Genomic DNA, 17,017 nt, shown 5'->3' on the forward strand with positions numbered 1-17,017 from the left:
CGATGTACGGAGAGCATCACCACAACCTTCACCACAGGCACGAGTTCATCAGTCCAGCCACCTACAGGCAATTGCTTGAGCTGTTCACCCCGTCTGCAATCAGACGGACTGCTCAAGTATGAACTGGGTTGTAATGGGTTACAATCCATGCAAAAACCACCCTCACCTTCAAATCAACACCCACTTGACTGGGAGTTAGAAACCCAAGACTGAACTTTCAGCAATGAATTAAGGCCGAAACTAAGGCCAAGATCATTCCTCTGTCTTTCTTGATGAAGACGTGAGGTGAGAGCCCATGAGTTCATCCCATTTCTCCCAGTCAACTACATAAGACCTGCACGGACCCCAGGAACAGCGTCGGGAGTACCTAAAGAACGGTTTAGGTACCTCATCTAGCTGCAAGAAGAAAGATTCAAGCGGTTCTCCTCCTGAGGTATCAGAAACTCAGCATCCTTATCAGACCTTCCATCTACCAAAGCTTCAAGTGTCTAATTGCCCCTCAAAACCAAAATCTAAGGATCATCTTGGGAGAACAATTCCCTTAATGATAACGGTCTCATTGCACTACCCCAAGGTGCCAAGCGGAGCTGTTATTTGAAGTTTCGAAGCCGACCTACACAAGAGATTGAGATTTACAACAGGCGCTGCACTCCAGGCACAGCCTCTCAGCCCTGCTCAGACACAGCGGGTCCTGCCCTGCACTGAAAAATGGCCAAAGTCTGATTTTAATACTCAATTTAACTCAGCAACACAAGCAAGAAGGAAAACAGCAATGACAACCACCAAACAACAAACCCTGACAAGAACAAACCCACAACCAAACGCCCAGTGACTATCACAGGACACAAGAAAACGGTGCTGTTGTTGCAATGAGGTTTGCTGCACCCAAGCAGCGATCACACCTCCTGAAAGCTGCAGAACCTACAATTGTACCACCAACCAACAATAAAAACCAGCAAGCAAAAGTAAGATCGAGGCTTTTGCTCATCTGCTTGTGATTTTTTTAACGCTGTTTCTTTTAACAAATGAAGTTTAAGTGCTTATGGGACTAACAACCTAGTAAATGAACTAAGTATTAATTTGTGGCTTTACTACTCAGCAGACCTATTTTCACAAAGTCATTTTTTCCTTAGGACACAGCTTGCTCTGCAGCAGCTGTTTTCTATTACGAGCCACTCAAATTCCTTTGCCTCCAATTTTCGAAAGCGCCCACTAACTTGGAATATTTGGAAACGACACCAAATGGCTGCGGGAGCCCAGCAGTGCTATGCCTCGTCCCTCTCCCCGGTCCTCTCATCCTAACAAATACCATCCCCTAAGCCACAGGTTCCTCCTCCCTCGGCAGAGGCCAAGCGCTGACCCAGACACCCCCAGTCCTCCAGATCCACCTCGTCTCTTGACCCCACAACATTTTGTCAAAACCCATAAAGGAACCGCAGAGCACGATGTGAACCCAGCGATGAGGTTCCCGTAGGGAGCTGAGGAAGACGGCGGCTTAGCCCACGCTCTCAAGTCTGAGCTTGGCTTTTAGACAGCCAAGGGTGAGGGGGTAACACGGGGCTTGGGGGGCTCCTCTGGCTGTGAACAGGACACAGGAATGAGCCGGGTGAGACGAGGGTGAGCTGTGAGCTCGTCCAAACTCAGGATTTCAAGTGCCGGGGAACTCCCGCTGCAGCAAACACAGGCTCCAGCAGGCCGGCGGGGTGTCAGGCTTGTGCTCTTGGCCTTGGAAATTCTTCCTTGCCCTGCTTTGAACACCCCTTTGTAAGCCTAGGTCAGAAGCTCAACAAGATTTTTTTTAGAACAGTGTATTTTGGATAAGTATAGAAGGAAGCTCCCCTCCCAGCTCCTGCCTTACTCTCCTAACATATACAAGTCAAGGCCATGAACAGCTCTAAAAGGCACTTCAATTGGTTTATCTGCTCTTCTGTTTGCCACTTTTTAAGTATACATTTACATTGGCTTTTTTAAACAGCTTGCTGAACGCTGTGCAAGGCCCTTCCAGACACACACACTCTCGCTTCTTGAAGCATTTCTCAGCACGCTCCTGGCAGCTGTGCTACTCGCGTCTAGCTTGGAAAATAGTTTATGTTACACCAAATAACTGCATGCACGGAACGATACCGGGGCAAGTTGTGATCGCGGGGTGAAGCCGTGTCAGTGCCAACGATGGGGGCAGCCCCTCTGCCCCTCCCCTGCACTGGAGTTTTCACTTTGGGCAATTCGGCTGCAAAATCATCCCTCTTTTCTTGCTGGTGAGAAATCACACAGGTCACAGAGCCCAAGCAAAGCCCAGGGCAGCAGCAAGAGAGCGGGGACCTGCTGGGGACAGGGACCGGGGACAGGCGCTGGAGCCCCCCTCAGTCACACAGGAGCATGGGGGACAGAAAAAAAAAGGAAATATAAGTGATGCCCAGGTGGCTGAAAGTCTCGAGGGTGTCAGGATTTACTCCTGTGGCTCTCATCCAGCAAAGCACTTAAGTAAACGCTTGGTGTTAACAAGTGTTTAAAGGCAGTCAAGCAATGAAGCACATTACTGAACTGAAGCCTAAAGGAGGACAAATTAGGGTCTGTTTATTCTGCTGCAAGAGACCAGAACTGCCCTCTTACAAACCTCTCTGGATCTCCAGAAACAGCGGCATCCCTGCGTGACAAGGCCCTGCCTTCTCTTTTGGACAATCTGCGCCGAGCCATGAGAAAGGTAAAAAGTCACCAGTATCGTTCTTCACAAGGTCTTTTTTTGTCACTGGAATGAATGTGGTAGCTCTCGCTTGGAAGCTCGATTTCAGTTTTTCTGCCTGCTCAGACAAGTATTATTGCACTCAAGCTACATGCTGAAGCATTTCTTCACATGTTCGTATTTTGTGCTTTTCTAGACAAAAAAAAATAAAGCAGCTGAGACTTCGGAAAGCAACAGCAAGATCTGCCTGTGGTTCTCCACCCCGATTCCTGCACTTTGGACAACAATGACTAATTCAAATAACTTCATGGGCTTTTGTGGGTGGTGTGCATGATAAAATAATACCTTACTTTGTGGGATCATTTTATGTGGAGAAACATTTAAAATATGTCAGCGCAGTGACGAAGGCAAAAGGCATTCTTGTTTGGGGGACAGCTGAGAACTGGAAGAAAAAAAGCCTCTTTGCTTTGTTTTTTAAACAGCTATGAAGACTCTATTTAAAAAATAAAAAAGGCACAATTCATATAGATGTGCCTGTGAAACTCCTACTGACATCCAGAGTGTCAAGACTGTAGGATGTGAGATACTTTGGAGTACCTTTTTTTTTTTTTAAATTAACAGTAGCTGGATGTGAGACAGCCTGAGCAAAGGGTGTTAAGTTGTGCCAAGTGAGAAGACATCAGATCCTATAGAAAAAGGGACTCTGGAGGTGAACGGGCAGGTTAGTGGCACAGCTGGGTACTTGGGAAGCCTGGGCACCCCACGTACGCACCGAGCACTTTCTGCACAGCTCTGCGCTCTTCAAAAGATCTTAAAAGACGGGTTTGCAACACACCTTGCATGGTGGCTAAAAATCAACCCCTTCTTTCGGAAGGTAAAACTAATTTATGGCCAATTCCTACTCTTTTTTTCCTGAGCCACACAAGCACTGGAAGTGCATTCGTGTTCACACGGTCCTTGGTTTAATTTGTGGGTTAAACCTACTCATGGGTTAAACCTACTCGCAGGAGCAGCTTTGCTCAGGTCACAGTTCTGCTGGGGTAAAGCTCACGCTGGCTGGTATAAACCTGATCTAAATGGTCTTCGCCTCTCCGCTGAAAACGACATTGCTGTGCTTTTCCAATCGAAATGAAATGTATTTGATAAGATAAACGCCTGGCAAAGCACATTTAAGTTATGTAAAGGAAAGAAGAGGAGGGGAAAAAGCTTGTATAAACAGCAAAACAATACAGCTTTATCTAATCTCCCCAACTTATTGCTGCTTGTCTGTGTGTGTGTTTTACTGACAAAATAAAATAAATTGAATCAGCTCACACACGATAACATGCTCTTTCCTACCTCATACTAATTGCTTGGCTAATTGATGTTTGTTGAACTTTCTCCATTTCATTGAGTGATTAGGTACAAAGCTAACAGTTGACATCTGTAGGCGCTTAACTGGCGTCTGTAATTACTGTTAATGTTAAATAATTGTTAGTTAATTGGAGTGGTAACTGACTGAATGGAATCCAGATTGTGAAGCAAAAAGAGACCTAGTTAAATAAACATACATTTTCAGAGAAAACAACATTTTATTACAAGGGAGAGACTAACAGCAGGCCAGATACGGGAGGTCTGCAGGATGCTCCAGTTCTGAAACCTCATTCCAGACCCCAGCGTGGACTCCACTGACTGCAGATATGTCAAGTCAGGATCTTTGTCATCAAAACACTCCTATCTCTGAAGAATTTTTCCACCTTATTTTGAACCGATTCCCACGATGTGTTATTTAACAGCCTGGTGCTGATAAAAGCTTTTTTTGAGAAAATCAAATATAGGTTAATCTATTAAACAAATGCTCTCTCCAGAATAGATACAATTATGTGTGTGTAAATATTGCCATTTTACTCACTGAGACTGGAACAGTTTGACTTTGCTAAAATCAACAGCTTTAAATGAAGTCTTAGGGAATGAGATCACCAACTGACACCAAAGGGTACTCGATACCAGCCCAAATGGGCAAGGATGCCCAGAACCTTCAACTGTCTCCTTCTGCTATTTTGCTCAAGAAAAGCCAGTGCCTAAGCTGTCTGTACCAGGCTGCCTGGTTTATGGTTTTGTTTTGAAATATCAGCTTAAAAATTATCAGCAAAGCCTTGGGAGACTCCTGTTCTGTAATATTGTGTTGGGATTTAGGAATCTGAAAGGTTTTGGAAGAGGCTACCTTTGACTTTCACCTGTCCCTTGGGAACGCTGGGTCCATCACATTATCCAGCGACCTTTTCCTGCAGCCGTGGTATCTCCCAGCACCAACAACCTCCCGACTGCTGCGTCCCAGCCAAAAACCAGCAGCACGTGAAGAAGGAAGGGACATGGAAAGCGTAGGGATGGGGAGGAGTGGTTTGTGCTCAGGAGATGCAGCCATAAGGGGATGTCACGGGACAAATTCCTTGCTCAGATAAAGCCTTCACGGCACAGAAATAACTGCCTTGCTCTTTTGTGTACCGGAACAAAGGACCATCTCAAGACATAGATCGACTTCTTTGTCTGCCTGACTTGGAAGTTCGAGTGAAGTGATGCACCAGTTCTTCTAATTTAACTCACAGGTACAAGAACTCTGGGGTCCTCAAAACCGGAGGCTTTTTCCAGTGCTCAGTCCCTCACTAATGAGACACTGAATTTGGACATGTGAAATATTGAACAGCCATTTGAAACCCACAAAACCCAGGGAAACCAAGAGAACCAAAGCCACCAGAAAAGTCTCCACCAGAAAGGCAAGGAGACACCGTTGTCAGGGCGTCACTTTGGAAGGGTGAGCCATTGTAACAAGCAGAAAAAAAAGAAATCTGCAGAACTTGTTGTATGATTCAGCAGGCCCTGGGGTTTGCTGGCCAACGGGTGGGTTTCCTGCAGCGCTGGGATTGCTCTGGAGCCCTGACAGCAAGCGAGGAAGCGGCATTTCAGTGAGACGAGGTAGCGTGGAGAACCAACATATGCAGAGGGCACACACCCAGTGAGTGAGGATGTTGCGCAGATTCCTGCAGATCCTTGGGAAGGGGGGAGGCGGCAGCAGCCCGTTCTCTGGCATAGTGACCATGTTAATATTGCACACGTGCCATCTACATAGCAGTGGATCCACTTATATTCAACATGAGATGCTGTGGAGATGGTTTACTGAGAGCATTTCTCCACGGCTGAGGATCTCCTGTGAATGGGACCAGCAGAGAAGTCTTCGCCAACTTCAGCTCCCTACTTGTTTACGGAAACAGATGTTGTAGAGGATCCTCAAGAAATGATTCACCACAGACGAGGAGAGAAACAACAACAGGCCTGTTTTTCTAGGGAAGGATACTGCTGCAGAACCACCTAAAAAGCCAGGGCTTGATTTGACTGGTGTTTCAGCCACCAGCAAGGATGAGTAACCCAGACGCCTTGATCTACCTCCAGCTGAGAATATAAATATTTCCCTGACAGCTGGTGGTGCCACAAAGCAGAAGAATTCATAAAGTTTACATGAACATCCTGTAAACAATTTGAACATGAAAAGCTGTAACAGCCCAATTGTGTTTCTGATCAAAGGCAAACTTCAATATACAGCACAAATGAAAACTTCATCACTTTGGGACTCATTTCTCCCTCCAGGAAAAGCTGTTTTCCAAGGGTAGGTAGGAGGGAGTTCACACAAATGAAATACACAGTAGTAGTAGGAGCTGCCTGCTCTACAGCTTCAGATGCGTCTATTTAAATTACTACGAGATAATGGAATTTAATTACGCTGGAAAGTCATGTTACAAAAAATCATCAGTAAAACCTGTACTTGGGCCAGGATTAATGGTCCTAAGGCTGATGCTCTCACAAGGTAAGGAAAAGTTATATACTTTCAAAGACTTATAAGACTATAAACAGCGATCCCAAACCAGCAGGCCCAGGACAGGAGGGGACAGATAGGCAGACAGATGCGCTGCGCTCCTCTCCCATCCCTTGCCCACCTCATTTATTTATTTACATGGCAACTGCTCCTTTTACAAGTACAACTAAGGACTCAGACCCTCAGGAGTTTTTAGGTGCTTATCTCCCAACAAAGCCACCCAGATTTCCACGGGAATCAATTCCCCAGACAATTTTAAGCATTATGAGGTAAACATTCCCACCCGAGCGATGGAGCACAGAGCTCCAATTCACAACCAGGGACAACTCATTTCAGCGGCAGCTACAGCGATTCCTGCCCTGGGGACCAAGCCACGTCCCTCCCGAATTCCCAGCCCTGCTACAGACCCAGCGCAGGGCTGGGGACCTCCAGGAGCAGGGACAGCACAGAGGGGACACGGGAAACCCATGGCCCTCTCCAACGTGGCATCGCTCGGCCGTGACACCCACCCCAGCCCTGAGGGTCCCCAACATCTATGGGCTGCCCCCCAAAACTCACAGGACCCTTCTAGGTTTAGGGACGCATCAACTCTAAGGGCAGCCAGCTCCTAAATGGAAGCTGAGAGACTTCTCCTCAAGGGGTTTTACCACTTCTTCAAGGGAGGCTTGGGAGGGGAATTTCACTTTGCTCTAGATTTTTTAATTATTAATATTTCTGAGGAAGGGACTGTTCCACCCTATACATCCATGTTAATCCATCACACTTTAAACTTGACCTCATCGTCAGCCTTGAAGTCCACAACTAAGTGACAGAAAGGGGACAAAATGTATATACAAGGTCTAAAATGCTTCAGGATTTCTGTTTTGTAAATACATCTGTACTTCCTGCTGCCTCGGCTATAAATAATTCTGCAAAATAAAAGTGGCAATGAAAAAAAAAGTATATATGAGACATGGACATCTGAGAGTCCCGGCTCTGGACACAGAGGGACGTACACTTGTCAGTCTGCCCAGCCTGGGCCAGCTGCTTTGAAGGTTTCATGATGATTTACCCCATGCAAATCTGACCTTTCTTACAAGTGACTTTTATTGCTTTTGGCAAAAGCAGCCACGGACAACACAGAGGGGAAGAACTGGCTTGGAAGCAAACAGACTGAGTCGCAGAGAGAGAACTTGAACTTGGAATACATCAAACTGACAGTGCCCGGGCAGTCGCCAGCCCTCCCCGGGGCAGACACTTAGAGAAGGCAGCAGCCTCCCAACCACCGCCAGCCCCGCTGCACCTGGCTGCAAGCAATTATTGACATTATCTCCAAACAGGGGATCTTTTTTGAGGCCCTTTTCCTGATATTTAGCAGTTTGAATGCTAATCCCTTTAACAAAACTGTCCCCTATGCTTTTTCCGCCCTCTTTCCCCTTAATCTCTGTCTCCCAGTGCAAAAAAAAAAAAAAGGGGGGGGGGGAATAAAAAAGAAAATACCAGTCAGCCTAGTTTGGCCGCACCTGGATTTGCATTGATTCTTCCCTTGTCATTCATGTTACCAACAGGAATTAGCATATGGCTTTAAGGGGAAACTCAGGAGGAGAAAAGAAAGACGCCATTTTGATGGAAATAAGGGGCAAAGGAATAATCTACCATCAACTAAAAAGCTTATTTGTGTACGGTTTCCCAAGCAAAGCTTCGAAAAGCCCATGTTGATTTTAGGCTACACAAAGAAGGCCTAATCCTTTCAAGGGAACTAAATCACCAAAGAAAAGCACCTCAGAAGAAAAGGCTCCCTGTCAAGCATGGGTATTCACAGCCAAATAGATGCCACGAATCAAGCTCGGTAAGTAAACACAAATAAGAATGTGGGAAACGTGATAAATTTAAAAAAAAAAAAAAAAAAAAGAAAGAAGGGAAAGGAAGAGGAAGAGGGGCCTACTCTGTGCCCATGGCCGGGGAGGAGCCCCTCACCCTGGTTACAGGCCTGGCCAGGAATGTGGGCTCTTCCCCGGCTTCTCCTCCCCTGGCCCAGCCCCAAGAAAAGGCTGCTCAAATGCCAAAGCTTTTTACAGTGAATTAGCAAAATAAAGATGCAGTCATATGTAGTTTGGGGCCCTCGGGTCACTCCAAACACACAACTCTTCCTTTCTCCTTGGCAGTGCCACCTACTCACGGCCTATGGAGGGGCTGGGGAGGGGGGAAACTGTAAATGCAATTAAACATAAAGGATTTATCAGCTTACTAAGTGAGATAACCTAGTTGGACCACAGAAATATTCCATCCAGACTGTACTTCCAATACATGAAAAACAGGAATATAGATCCGCAATGCAATTAAAGGTAGGTATAATTCAATATGCAGCGAAAGACTTCATAAGCAACAGGAATCCCAAATGTAACAGGGTCACATACTGTCCACAGTTAAACCACTACAGCTTCGTGGAATTCAAAGACACAGAAAAAACCCAGAATGACCCACTGCAATAACAAACCCAAACGCGGTGAGAAGCACACAGGGCAAACACTGAGCAAATCCACACCTGGTCAACACAAAAGACCTAAACTTCAAACTAATCAAATCTGTCTCCCTTAATGCAAACTTAGACGTTCCAAAAAAAATCAGTATGTTAAAATACTGTGGATTTCCAGCTAGAAGCACACCTTTTTACTAAGCAGTTATCATGCGCTGCCATTAAAAAGCAAGACAGCGGGGATGAAAAACAGACACATTTTAAAGGCTTTGAATTATACCCATTGGTGCAACTCATCCCTGGAGCTGCTCCCTCGACCCTCCTCACAAAAACACAAACCAAACAAAAAAATAAGAATTAAAAGAAAAAAAAAAATCGCCAAAGCCTACAGCCTTTCTAATAATGCTGCTTCAGGACAAGCTCTACACAGCAGCTCACTGGCACTGATTTAGGGTAAGTTTTCCCTTAATGTACTGTTATATCATTAGCCACTCTCTCTTCGGATTGCTGTTTGGAAGAAATTAATGGGATACTGAATATTTAAATGTGGCCCTCTATATCATTTATTAACTCTACAGAAAGCACACAGCACAGTAAGCCATGGTTTATGACTATTATCCTGTGAATACTAAACGTTGGCTGGTTATTACTGTCAGCAGTGCAAATTGGCTATTCATAATTCCACGTCTATCATGTAGCTGATGAGTAACAATCAAGTTAAAACATTTTGAAAACTCTTACAGTTATTTAAATGAGCTTAAATTAAAGCCATTTGTAAAATAAACTATTCCCTAATATTGTTATTTAAATTAATTCTGACCTGGCAGGCAATGCATTATTTAAAGCCTTTATTTTATATTGCTTAAGCAAAGCAATTACCAAGCATACAGAACATGTCTGAAACCAAGAGAAACATAAAAAGCACTAACAAGCTGATTGCGACATTTCTGCGAGACAAGTTACATTTCATCTCCCATTGAAATTGCCATGAAAAGAAATGTGTGGGGAAAAAAATATGTTTGTGATGTGAATTGCAGTCTTACCTTTATTTGTAACAGCGTTGAACAGTTTTTCAGAGCTGGCATCAGATGCCTGAAAGACCAATAAAAAAAAATATGTTACATTTTCTGCAAGTGATAGATTTCAAAAGGCACGGTGGTTTATTTATACACACACACACAGATGTATGTATATTTTAAAGAAACAAATCAGGTGACAAAACCAAGAGAGCTCATGGAAGCCGTGGCCTCGGAAGAAGATGTCCATAAGGTGGTGCTGTGTGGCTGTGCTTTACCGTCCTGCAGTGCAGATATTTATTGGGAAAGATTCTATTTAATAAAGAAAGAAATGGGGTTTTTATTCAACATATTAGCTGCACAGAAACTATATATTTGTACTGTAGTTATCCAATACATTCTGACATTGATTTTGCAGTGGAGAGGAGTCATGACTGAACCAGACAGTACAGTTTTGGGAATCTGCAGAACTGCAGATTTCTTAATTAATTTTTAAAGAATTTTTGGAGACCCCTACTGTGTCAACCATTGGATTTTTACCATCTTTAAAGCAGTGTTGATAACTTAGATAATTTTATAAATTGCTGTTATATACTCTTTGAAAAAGAAAGAGCATGTTAGTATTTAGTATTAGCATTTATTTCCACATACGATTTGCCTTCGCCAGAATAATTGATTCTGGACACCACGCTCTGTATAAACTAATAACCCATTTTATTTTTCATCAAGCCACCTTTATCTGTGGGAGGATTTTTCCTCCTAATATTGTGTTAGTACCTCATGTACTACTGCTGTTTGTACACAAGTGTGCCGGTTAATCTTTCTACCTATTATTAAAAAGCCTTATTTAAGTTTCACACAAAAACAACAAGCTCCTCCTTTCAGAAACTATCATGGCAAGAAACCAGACCGGGGAAGACAACACTGCAAATGTTAATTTTACAAACATCCTGAGCCCCAAAGCAGAAAGCATTCAGTTTGTGCATCTGTGTCCAGCTGTGTTTGCGCACACACATACATAACACACAGACGTACATCTAAAGCTTCAACTTACACCGCCTACACGTCCACAAAACAGAGCTGTGCAATTCTGAGCTGGGTCTTGGATCCAACCCCACCAAGAGATATTTTCGAAAATATGTCGGCAGAAATGTGCTCAGTAACAAAATATCACAAAAAAGGGGAAAATGCAATGCTTGAGAAAGATTTAAGTCTTCTCTTAGGAACTGTTTTCTCACTGGACTCAGGAAAAGTAATTAAAAACACTACTTGGAAAGCAGGCTGTGGTGCTTTTGTTAAAGCTTTTGTTAAATTTCTGAATTCAAAACCAGATAAAAACCATCAGACGAGCAACATACATTAGACATCTTGACTGCGCTAAAAACTTAGGTGTGAAATCGCCGATAAATAAGTCGATGCAGTTCAGATTGCATATCATAGTGCAGTAATACACTGAAATAATTTGTCTGCCCTCCAGTTGACAACATACAAGATTTCTATGATTAATTATTAAAAATAGCGTTACTCATTTTCAGAGTTCTAGACAGATTTTACTAGATTACTGTTGACTTATATAAAAGCTGAGCTGGTGTATTTCTTCTCAATTAAATACCTTGTAAACACTGGATTTATTACCCAATGATGGATTTACTATTCAGTGATGACTTCCTCTAAATTAATGAAAATATGTGAATAATGCACGAATTGAAGAGATCAAGAAGGACATGTGCTTTAAAGAGCAGTCCAATATTAGTCCAACAAATTAAGAGATATTCAATGCTTTGCTACCCTTGCCAATCAGCCTGCTCTCTGATTAAAAATAATGACCTTTTCCAGTGAATTTTGGCTGTTGTTGTTTTTTTAAATGCACCTTCTCTCAGCAGTCAAAACTCTCCAAACCATTCTTTCTCTTTAGAAAGAAAATCCAACAGTAAAACCCAAACTTCTTATAGTTCCAGCTATTACTTTATTTTACTGTTTCATTTTGAAACAGCTCAGGGAAGCTGTAGCTTCCTATTTGCTTCATTTTTCCAAATACTAGAAAGAGGAAAACATTTTTATTTTAAGAAGTTTGCTCTAATGCCAAATGTAAACCAACAGACTGTTTTTAAGATACGTTTTTTCAGGCAAAATATTTTTCTGTGCCAACGCATAAACCAGTCGGAAACACTGTTGTGAAATCTGGAAGTGGCACTTCTCGGACACAGCGAGGTGCACAATACACCCTGCCCGAGAACCACTCGTGAACAAGCTGGGGGATGATTATCAGTACAATGCGCATCTAAAAAAGGAATATTTTTACAAAGATGAAGCTTGTCCGAGAGTGAATCTCATTTTGCACTACTGACCACACACTACCGAATGGAAGAGCAACTTGGGTTATCATAAAAATAACCCGTTTCACCAGCCTGAGCCGTGCGATGGAACTTTAACTGCCTATTTCATTACTTTAAAATTTGGTTTTAAATATAAAACCGTAATTAAGGTAATGCATGACCGTTAACAGCAGTGAACACAATCTCTGGCAGCAGATACTGTATCAATTTCTATGCAACTATCATTTTTCCATAGTTAGGTAGTCATATCACGCAACAACACTAAAGGAACAAAAAGCCAAATTAATTGCAAAAAACCCAACAACTCGGCACTACCGCAGAAGGGTGAAATGCAATGCCTTGGCAGTGCTGACCTAAAACCCCCTCTGTACTGACAGGAATCTGGGCAGACAACAAAGTGCCTTTATTTCTGCGGTAGGTGCTTGAAGGCAATGTGCTCGAACCGAGAGGAGCTTGGCTGTCCTTTTACCCGAGACAAAACTGACTCTTCATTCCCCTTTATCCTGACAAAACTGACTCTTCTTTCCCCTCTATCCTAATAATTTCCAGGTCTTACTTGAGCAGCTGATGGAAATACACTCTCTGTTGGATATGTTACATTTTAAGGAATCACCGGGATCCATCCCGGGTGCTCCACGTCCGAACAGCCTCGGGAGTCGGTGCGAGGAGCAGAGCCAGAGCTGACTCCAAACAGTTCCCTTCCTTGCGCTTCGGCCCTTTTCCTTTATAAATCCCCTTGTTACCAAGCGCAGCTTAATCCTTTTCAACATGAAATGAAACAAGTCCGCAATCCCAGGTCTTAAAAAGGAAAAAATTACCTAAAGAGTATTTTTCCCTTCTCAAGGAATGTACTGTCTTTCAAGTGGATGTATGACTAAAATATTTCCTGTCCAGACAGCGCGGCTTGACTCATTCTTGGCACGGCCCCGCCGGAGCATTTGCACCAGCCCCGGCCACCGCGCACCTGCCCGCGCTCCGCGGAAGCCGCGCGGGCCCCCGCGGGCTGGGCCGCCCCTCTCCGCCCGTCCCGGGGTGCCCGGGCTCGGCGCCCCGAGCTCCCGCCGCCGGGGGGACCCGGAGCCGGGCCCCGCGCCCCCGCTCAGCCCGAGGAAGCGGCTTTACCTGCTCGCAGGGGGTTGAGCGCGGCTGCCAGCCCGGGGCTCATGGCGGTGCGGGAGGTGCGTGTGTGTGCGCGGCAGCGCCGGGAAACTCCGATCCAGCGCGGCTCTCAAAGTCCCGCAGCCAAAGCCCAACTAATCCTTTCGGGAACAACTCCGAGGACCGGGCGCGCAGGCCGCCCGGCGGACATCCTTCCCGGGCAGCCGAGCCCCCCCTCCCCTCTCCCCGCAAGATGGTTCCCTGGGAGGAGAGAGAAAGAGAGAGGGGGGTGCGTGTGTGCGAGCGGGCGTGGGGAGAGCGGCGGCCGCGAAGCGCTAATAAAGCAGCAGCAGGACAAAGAAAACCATGTGCGGCGGCAGCGGCGAGCCAGGGGCAGCGGCGAGCCAGGGGCAGCGGCGAGCCAGGGGCAGCGGCGAGCCAGGGGCAGCGGCTCCGCGGCGGCAACTCCGGGTCCGGGGCGGTGCGGCCCCTCCTGCCAACGCGCCTCCCTCCGCGGGCTCCAGCTGCAGCCGGCAGCGCGTCCCTTCCTTCGGGCGGCTTTTTATTTTTTCTTCGGCTTTTTAGGTTTTTTGAGGGGTGATTTGTTTGTTTGGGTTTTTTTTAAAAAGTCATGCCCGTCCTCTCCGGAGACAAAGCGGGCTCCCGCCGGAGCACTGTCCCTCCCGCCGTCCAGGGCTCGCCGCAGCCGCGCTCAGGTGAATTCCATCGGGGAGAGCCAGCGGCCCGGTCCCACTTCCTCCGGCCCCGTCCAAACAACCTCGCAAGCCTGTAATCCCCAGGGGGGCGGCCGCTCCGCTCCGCGCTGCTCCGCTCCGCCCGGCTGCGGGCTCGCCGGCCAGACCCCTCGCTGCCGCCCGGGCGCTCCGCACTGCGCGGCGCTCCGAGAGCCGCTTCCCACCCGGCCAACGCCGCCAGCTCCGCCCTCTCCCCGCCCGCCCCGCCCCGCTCCGCCGAGCCGGGCTCCGCTCGGCGGGGGGGCCGGGGGAGCCTCCACGGGAGGCGGGTTCCCCGCGCCGCGGCTCGGCCAGACCGGCGGTGCCGCCGGAGGGGCGCGGAGCCTCCGCCCGCCGCTCCTCGGGGTGGGGGGGGGACGGACCCGTTCCCGCCGCGGAGCCGGACAAGCCCCCTCGTCCCCGGAGATCGGAGTGTCAGTCGCTAAAGCTCCGCGGGAGGCAACACGACTGAAAGCATCCATTTTTTTAACTTCTTTTTTTTTTTTTAAATAGAGAAAAAGCATCCCCAATTCCCGACAGGGTGGCCCGCACAGAGACTTCCAACTGTTGGTAAAGTTGGTATAGCTCCCGGAGATACAGGGGTCTGGGGCCGTGTGCAGGTGGGGCCACGGCTCCTACGCTTGCAGAGACTCGCTTGACTCTAGTTCAAGCACCAAATATTATTGTCAACGGATCTCTTAGTCACTGTAGGCTTCCCTTAAGCACCGCACACCATTAGTAATAGCCACCACAGAAAATAAATGCACAGATACATTATTATAAAAATGATCATTCACTGAAGCATGGCAGTAAGAGCCAAATGGTGTCTTCTATAAACCAGACTGCTGTGGAGATGAGAGGCAGTTACGCTCATTGGCGTGGACGAGATGTTTCCTGGGAAATGGAGAGGAGCTAAGGTAGGTCTTTAGGGGCTCACGAGGCCGTGCCCAGGGAGCATCTTCAAGATTGGAAATCTTGAAATTGGTTTCAAATCAATAATGGGCTAATGGAATTAAACTCCAGTGGGCTCCACTTGGATTTAAGCTAAATCCTCAGGAATGGGGTTGACAAACCCTACTGGCCTTAACCCCTGCAGCAAAGCTCAGCCTGGAGGAGGTGGTTCTCCTAAGGAACAAACAGAACTACCCACACCAGCCAGAAAAGAAAAGCAGAGCAGCAGCTACAGGCGCGTGGTTGGAGGCGGGAGAAACTTCATGCACCCAAAATCCATGGGGAAAGTGAAAAGCCACACCTCATGTCCTGGGCCAGCTCTGAGCTCGCCGTGGGGACAGGGCATGGAGGGTATGAGACGAAGAGCGACCGAGGTGGGCACAGGGACCCGGTGCAGCCACCCACCCACCAGCGCAGCGGCTCCCGGCCCTGCCCGCAGCAAACACCGCAGCGGGACAGGGGTTCTGAACTGTCCGCACAAGGAGTAACGCTCTACTTAAGGAAAAACTCCCCGGAAAACCTTCCTACCAATTACTCATGTAGACCTACAGCGTTTTATGCAAATATTTCTCACTCATTCCTCATTCCATCACTGTATGACCCACTTAAGAACAGTCTTCCTCCTCGGCATTACACCGTGGCTTTTCCAAAATTAATATTTGAGGTATAGTTGCACTGACTGCCACGGTTTCCACTGGGACAGCCACATGATGGGAATGACAATGATAAGCAGGAGGCAAACACATCCACAACAGCCCCCAATTCAGACCACGGCTGTAACCACTACAGCGTTTTCACTACATGTCTCATCAGGACAGAGAATACTTTGGTAAAACTGTGACAAATCAGCTTCACTGGAAAATTAAAAAATCGTGGCCAACTTCAGATGCTGGTTACAGCAATGGAAATAAGAGCTCTTCAAAGCTGCCCACCTTAGCAGGGTTACCCCTGGATTTCTACAACATATCTGAGCACGGACTTTGGCTGTTAAAATTTCACAGGTTTTTGCATCTCCTAATAAATACATATTGCAGAGAGTCATACTGTGCTGTCAGAGAGGTGGTTTCCATCTCCTCCTCTAGAAACCTAGCAGAGATGGCTTCACGTCTGGTTTCTAGAATAAACAGTGGAGAGTGGCCAAGAGCCATCGCAGCCCATCAGCTATTTCACGAGCTCAGCCAAAGAAATGGATGGCTCGAGTGCAGTTCTCCGTCTCCACCAAGAAAAAAAAAAAATAAAGGCATTAAAATGGCAGAGTGTTCTCTGCACAAGAACCGGAGGAGTCGGGGACGGCACGGACAGCAAGGCTGTACCTGGACAAGGAATTAATGCATAATATTTAGGTGTGGCAGCTCATATATTCTATGAGCACTTTGGTCAAGACTTTCCACATCTCAGCATAGTAAGAACAGGTCTAATTAAAGCCTAGGCTCCTCAAAAGACTTTAATTTGATAAATTTAGCCTGGATTAAACTACAGACTTGTCTGCACTGGATTTTTCAAGCATTAACCACATGCCACACCTGAAATCTCAGCATACACAAAATCAGAAATGCATTTACCTACCCATCTCCCTAGGGCTGTTAAGGTTTATTGGCAGGGCTGTGGGCCTCATTATGTTCATTATTCGTGCCTTAGAGATAAGTAGAGGACCTCTGTTTTCCTACTGGAACATTATACATGCACGAAATGCGTTTTATAATTCCAGATGAGAAGTTTGGAGTTTAGGAATTCACCCAAAGCCAAATTAAATCAAACAAACAAAAAAAAGAAAACAGCACCGTCTCCTAATGATTTCAATAGCCTTTGGATCGAGCTTCCCCCTCTCTTGACAGCAACGCCTTCCCGTGGTTTACGATATGCCTGGATAGGTTTTAGAAACCTTCTGTCTCTTATCTGT

At 46.3% G+C, this 17,017-nt stretch overlaps 1 protein-coding gene across 2 annotated transcripts in view; it reads right to left on the reverse strand.

The window, feature by feature from the left end:
- AUTS2 (activator of transcription and developmental regulator AUTS2) overlaps window positions 1–17,017 on the reverse strand; it is a 726,993-nt gene that overhangs the window by 59,085 nt on the left and 650,891 nt on the right. For both annotated transcript variants that reach the window (XM_065647100.1, XM_065647099.1), the window contains exon 6: window positions 10,026–10,074. In XM_065647100.1, the coding sequence (XP_065503172.1) occupies window positions 10,026–10,074 (49 nt within the window). The remainder of the gene's footprint in view (window positions 1–10,025; window positions 10,075–17,017) is intronic.

Source organism: Caloenas nicobarica, chromosome 17 (genome assembly GCF_036013445.1).
Source record: "Caloenas nicobarica isolate bCalNic1 chromosome 17, bCalNic1.hap1, whole genome shotgun sequence".
Taxonomy (NCBI): domain Eukaryota; kingdom Metazoa; phylum Chordata; class Aves; order Columbiformes; family Columbidae; genus Caloenas; species Caloenas nicobarica.